The sequence below is a fragment of the Myxine glutinosa genome, chromosome 1 (genome assembly GCF_964187855.1).
Source record: "Myxine glutinosa chromosome 1, kmMyxGlut1.1, whole genome shotgun sequence".
Classification (NCBI taxonomy): Eukaryota; Metazoa; Chordata; class Myxini; order Myxiniformes; family Myxinidae; genus Myxine; species Myxine glutinosa.
In genome coordinates this window covers 322,960,470-322,967,392 of record NC_136261.1, presented here as the reverse complement: position 1 = coordinate 322,967,392, position 6,923 = coordinate 322,960,470, and the positions used below count along the sequence as shown (strand labels likewise).

General features: G+C 42.2%; 1 protein-coding gene across 1 annotated transcript in view; it reads left to right on the top strand.

Moving 5' to 3' along the window:
* Positions 1 to 277: 277 nt before the first annotated feature.
* The window catches only part of LOC137411317 (pigment epithelium-derived factor-like), a 58,420-nt gene continuing 51,774 nt past the window's right edge, over positions 278 to 6,923 (top strand). The window contains exons 1-2 of the mRNA XM_068096677.2: positions 278 to 617; positions 5,884 to 6,005. Coding sequence (XP_067952778.2) covers positions 485 to 617; positions 5,884 to 6,005 — 255 coding nt within the window. The 5' untranslated portion in view covers positions 278 to 484. The remainder of the gene's footprint in view (positions 618 to 5,883; positions 6,006 to 6,923) is intronic.

Sequence of the window (6,923 nt, the reverse complement as noted above, 5' to 3'; positions counted from 1 at the left end):
CATTTTTCTCCAGCTATTCCACGAGTGCCACCATGTAAAGCCCCAAAAAACAGCATGTTGACACTGCTGTGTCTGACATTTTTTAGCTCTCTAATCATTAATTGCTGTCTTTGTACGAAACTGTTTACTCACTCCAAATCATTTGGGCAAAGTTCACTAAATTCAGAGGGCTTAGGGTCAGCAACCTCCAATAATGTGTAGCCAAAAATTACTTCCAGTGTATTTTTCACTTTTTCATGAAAAAAATTAAAATGTCTGCTGCTCTTCTTCTGCTCCAATCGGTTCATCTGATCATGTGCTTGTTAAAGTGGACATCTCTCTGGCCATTCTCAAAGAGCCTCCTCAGCATCGACGAGTCTGGCATTTCACCCAGTCCGACTGGGACGGTCTGCAAGCAGCCATCAATCTGGAGTGGTCTCCCATCTCTACTGCCTCTGACATCAACTCTTTCTGGGAATTCTTCCAAAGTAAACTGCTCTCTCTCATGCACAGATTTATCCCATCTCATGTTCAGTTGTCATACCCTTCCTCCCGTCCATGGTACACTGAAGCTTGTGATGAGGCAGTTGCCCTGAAACAACTTGCCTTCACCCCATGTAAGGCTAATCCAACTGAAGGTAATCTCCATTCCTTTCGCAAAGCCAGGAACAAGTGTGTGTCTACCCTCAGGAGAGCCAGGAAAAAATATCTCTCTACTCCCGAACCTGTCTCCCTCCTCCAATTCTTGGTGGCGTCTGGTCAAATCTGTTTCTGGTGTTTGTTCCCCCTCCAACCCCTCCCTTACCTCAAATGGCTACACAGTTGACACCGCACATGAAAAATCGGAATGCCTCAACTCTGTGTTTGCCTAAAAATATTGTGTCCCAAACTTGTCTTGTCTCTCTCTGTACCCACCTTAATCAGTCGAACCCAGCTGCTCCTGGACTCTGTGTCCTTCTCTCCTGACAAGGTGGACACGTTTCTGTCAAACCTCGACTCTGATTCTACAATTGGACCAGACGGCATTAGCCCACGGGTCCTAAAATCCTGCTCTGCTGCTCTATCTCACCCTCTCTCTGTTTTATTCACCCTCTCTTTTGCTCAAGATCATCTGCCATCAGCTTGGAAATCAGCCAACATTACCGCTTTACATAAGAAAGGTGCAAAAACAGATCCTTGCAACTACAGACCAGCCTGCTTCCAATTATCAGCAAAGTCATGGAATCCATCATTGCTTCGGATATCAAATCCTTTCTCTTCTCCAATGGCTTGATCTCTGATCATCAATTTGGATTCAGACCAGGTCACTCTACTCTGGACATGCTGCTTCTGCTGTCTCAACAATGGATGGAGGTCTTCAATGCCAAACAGGAAATCAGAGCTGTCTCCCTTCACATATCTCGTGCCTTAAATACGTTCTGGCACTCCGCTCTGCTCACATTCGGATATGAGAATTATTTAATTTTTAAAGTGATTCTTCACCATTGGGAGATGGGGCCAAAAACGATACATATGTCAAAAGGTTATGGATGGATTTGGACGAAAGTTGTGTGTGTGACAGGTTGTGTGTGGGACAAGGAAGAATTGATTGAATTTTGGTGAATATCCGGATCCGGATCCGGCTAGTAGAGTTTTTAAAGTGATTCTTCACCATCGAGTGATATGGTCAAAAATGATATACAGCAGGATATCTCAAAAAGTTGCCGACGGATTTTGACGAAACTTGGTGGAGAGGTTGTGTGTGTGAAAAGGACTAATCGTTTCGATTTTGGTGAAGATATGAATATGGATTCGGCTACAAGGATTATTTAATTGTTAAATGATTCTTCACCATTGAGATATCGGGTGAAAACCGATGTAAATAACATGATATTAAAAAAGTTGTGGACGAATTATGAATAAACTTGGTGGACGAGTTGGTTTGGTGACAAGAACAAGCCGATTCAATTTTGGTTCAGGTCCGAATCCAGATCCGGCCTATCAGTGGGATACAAAACGTAAACCGTTCAGCCTGGCGGAGGGATGCTCTCTACCGAGTTCCCTTCTAGTTTTGAAAGCTGTTTCCGTTATTTTTTAGCATATGGAAGAAGAAGATGTCTGAATACAAACGGACACGGACGGGCTTTGCATTTTCAGATGCTTTCTATTTGTATTTGGAATGGGTTCAAGAGTCATGAGAAAAAAATGCAGTGAAACATTTGATTTGTTTTGTTTGATATATTTGGCATGTTGAATGATTACATCTGTTTTTTTCAGCACAATAATAAACTATGGCACGAAAAAAAAGTTTGAAATTAGAAGCACCCTCTTTTATTTATTAAATTAATTCACAAAGGCAGTCAGATTAATTTCTTAGAATGCACCACATCAAAGAGCGCCTAAAATCAACAATTTCCATGGGCTAGACTTGCCTGGTCATCACTATTGGATCTGCGATTTGCACTTGCAATGTCTGTCCCCCCCCCCCCCCCCCCCACCCTCCTATTCCCCCACTTTCCAGTATCGATTGACGCCCCTGCCCCACCCTCTTCTTTTCCCCACATAAAGCCGATCCAGCCCAACCTCTTCCAGCCTGGATCAAGGGAGGACAGGTTGGAATGATATTTACATATTTATTTATTTTTCATACTTGCACTGCTTTCCTGGACATGAGAATGGTGCAGAGATTGCACATTAGCCTTCGAACTGTATTGTCTGCATAGATTTTCCACCTGATGGTAAACTTTTGGACCGGTGCGGTCAGGGTGTTTCATCAGTGAGGGCATTAAGCTGGGTGTCCGGTCTGCTAACATTAGGTATGGTGGTCGTTAAAAAATACCCCAATGTCTTTCAATGATGAATTGCCGGCACTTGAAGATCCGGTTCCGAGAATTTGAAAGTGATTCTTCATTATTGAGTGAGAGGGCCAAAATTAAATACAAACGATATTTTAAAATGGTGTGGATCGATATTATGACAAAACTTGGTGGATGAGTTGGGATGAGAACAAGCCTGTTGGATTTTGGTGTGTGACAAAGACAAATGGACCGAATCCAGATCCGGCCTATCAGTGGGATAGAAAACAAATTGTTCAGCCTGGTGGAGGTCTGCGCTCTATCGAGTGCTGTTCATGTTGAACCATGTATTGCATTCCTGCCATATTTAGGGCTTCCCCTCCCTATAGGATAAGTGGGGGCTTCTACCTGTTGTAGAGTTTGTTTCTATAATTAGTGCCCCAATTTTTAATGGTACCACAGAGTTTCTTAAACGCCTGGGGATACTAAACCACAATTTAGAAAATAAAAAAATAAATATTTGTTCCTGCACTCCGAATTTCCAAGCTGTTTCTCGGATTTAAATTTTGCATAATTTCTCTCTGTCCTCCCAGTAATTCAAGCTCCTTGAGTTTAATTTCCCTCTGATACTCCATGTCCCGTTCCTTTAAGTCCCTTTCATCTTTCCTTTCCTCTGCTCTTTCTCCTCGAGTTCTCGTTCCTTTTCTGCTTTTCTTTCCTCTCTTTGCTGCCTCCTCTCTTCCAATTCCAACTCTTTTAATCTTTCCTGGCTCTGCAGTTGCATCTCCATTTTCTGGAGCTCCATATTTCCTTTTTCCTCTGGTAACCAATCCAATGCTACCTCTTCCCATTTTTTCTCTCCCACTAAATATTCTAGCACCGACTGAATCTCTGCCTTCTTCATATTAACTCGGACCTCCAAGTTACAGTATTTGGCCCACGTCCTAAGTTCCGATCTTTTTAACGTCTGGAACTGTGTCCCGTTAGGGGACGTCACCAAATTTTCCACATTAAACACCATTGTCACCGCAAAAATAACAAGCCTGTTAACCTTCACACAAAAATTGTCAAATTTGGGAATGTTTGGGAATGTCAAATTTAGGAATGTTAGGGAATTCTATCCCGGACGACGAGCCCCCAATTTCTGTTACGTGTTCCCTCCCCAAACCCTGGTCATTGTGCACCTCAGAGTCTGGAGTGGGAACGCAGCAGAAAGATTTGTTATTTTGAGTGTTCTAATAAACCATGGTAAAACCACACCAATGCAATTGTAGAACAAACAAGTAATTGTATTAAGAACTCTCACATACACAATAATAACACTCTTAAAGAAAGTACAGTGAAACCTTGACTTACGAGTTTAATTCGTTCTGTGACTGAGCTCGTAACTCAATTTGCTCGTTTCTCAAATTAAATTTCCCCATTAAAATGCATTGAAATGCTATTAATCCGTTCCAGCCCCCTAAAAACCACACCAATTTTTTTTGTTACGTGTTTTTAAATAAGAAAAATGTACTTTATAAATAACAAATAATGTATAAACAAGCACGACCTCGTATATACTGTACATAATAAGCGGCGTTACGCACGCTGCTTGTAAACAAGGAGGAAGCGGACAACGCGGTAATTTGTAAGAGTCTTTATTCAAGAGCTCACTGTAACACTGGCGCGCTCCGGGCTGCGCGCCCGGTGTATATCCTGAGGCCACGCCTACCCCTCGGCGTGGCCGCCGCCCACTTGGTGCGCGGAATGATGTCACCACGCCAGTGAGCTTCCGTGTCCGCCACAATGTAAAGAAATAAACTGGTTTTATTAAGTGTATTTACCTTGAAGATCAGACGAAGATGCTGGCGGAGGTGGAGGAGATGACTTTTGCCTTTTTCGCCACACTTTCCTCGCTTTCACTTGCAGGGCGTTTCAATAAAAACCTGTCCAACGAGGTTTGTTTCTTCCTCCCTTTCAAAATGTTTCGATCGTACTGCTACGATCGTACTGCCTCGCCAAGTCGACAACACGCACACCTCGCTCATGTTTTTCGACGATTGCGTGTTTTATATCCAAGCACATCATCCTCTTCTTCTTCTCAGTACCTCCCTTGGCACTCAATTTCTTAGGACCCATGGTTAAAACTAAGAAAATTTCCAAAATAACCAACATGCGAAAACAAAGCAGCAGCGATATACGGCAGAGATGCTTGCACGGCAAGATAACCACGTGACCGGAACGCTCGTTGGGCCACCTAGTGGCGGGTGGCGTAAGCTCGTAACTCAGATCTCAGCTCGCATCTCAAAGCAAAAAACCGCCCGAGCGACAGCTCGTATCTCGGAAAACTCGTAACTTGGTGCACTCGTAAGTCAAGGTTTCACTGTACCAAGAAAATGTCACTTGCATCAAATGAACAATACATATGATAGTACCATCATTCCCCAATACTCTCAAAGCAATGAACTCACGATACGCCAAACGTGAGTGGAATGTCACATTCCCCAAAGTCCGTGCACTAAGCCCAAAGCGGTGAAGGTTGAAATCGTGCAGAATGGCAAAACAACAGGCAGGTATTGGCGCAATTGTGAATGAGGAGTTACCAGGTGAGAGGTCGATATGGGAATTGAGCCGATATGGAAACCTACGGCAATCCACATGTTGAGGTCGATATGGGAATCCCAATGACAAAACAAAATGCACCAAACTGACAGCCTCTTCGAGGACAAAATGGCGTATCAGCCTGTAATGGAGGCGCTGGCTCCCTCCAACAAACTCACGCTTGGTAATAAAACCTGAGACGCAGGTTTAATTGCACTCGCAATATATGACGATGTCGCAGACAATCCCTTTCCCAGGAAGTCTCAACTCATTCGCGATCAATATTAAAAAGTCCACTCGCAGCCTCGACGCAACTCACAGCTGTCTCTTTCCTCCTCTCTCTGCCGATCCCATCTTTCTCCTCTTCCGGTTCCTTTGCCACATTTCCTTTTTTCTTCACAAAAATTTATTTTCACCTTTTACTAAAGTCATCTTCATTTCACACAAAAATCTTAACAATATTACCTGAAACTAAATATCCTAACAGTATTTAATAACAACAAAGGCAGAAGTGACGGATCTGTATCAGTTACATTTGTGTCTGCAGATTTTTCGCACCTTGGTGGCTCCCCTCTCTTCACCATGAAATTATTTGTGTTTGGCCTGACTTTGCTTCTTGCTGGATGTTTGGAGGGCACTGAAAATGGTGACACACTGGTTATTGCTCCGGTAAGAGTAACAGATTTCCATAGATGCTTCTATTAAGCATATCATCATATAGGAATAGTATGTGAACTATTTATGGCAAGATATCCAAATAGAAAAATAACAATCATGCAGTTAGAATTGTTGTATGCCCAACCCACCTCCTTTCTGCTTGCAAATCTGCTTGCAAGGCACATTATGTGATATAAACGTCCCCGCACCCCCACCCCCAACCCACTCTCTTGTATGTAATAGAGTGTCTGCAAGCAATATCTTCATAATGCTTTTTTTTTGGTATTTTCAGACAATATAACCGCAACAAGTATGGATGTTTCACCCTAACCTGTGTACAAATGGGGTTGACAATGTTTTTGGAATGCATTATCAATTGGCACTATCGCAGGGCTGGATTTTTGTGGCCACGTGAATTTTGGTGAAAAGGCAACTTGAGAAAGGCTATTCTGGTTAAAAAAACAAAACAAAAAGAAAGTAATATGATATAAATGCAGAAATTAAGGTAGAAATAGAAAAATATAGTCAGCAAAATAGTAAAAACAAAAGAGCAAATATAATCTTGAACTGCAAGCAGTGATGAAAAGCTTACAGGCAAAATGGCCACCATACCACGTGACTGATGATGCCATCATTTTCAATATATTTTCCTCATGGATAGTTGATCATATCTGTAAAGTTTGGTTTGTATCGGTTGAGCAGATCTGGAGATATAGCTTTTCATTTTTTTAATTCTTAAATCCAAGATGGCCACCATACCATGTGACTGATGATGGCATAGTTCAAAACAATTTCCTTATGGGGAGTTGTTCATAGATATGAAATTTCGTTTTGATCTGTTCAGCAGTTCTGGAGAAAGAGATGTTTAAATGTTTCCTTAAATCCAAGATCGCCACCATACCATGTGACTGACGTCATAGTTTACTAATA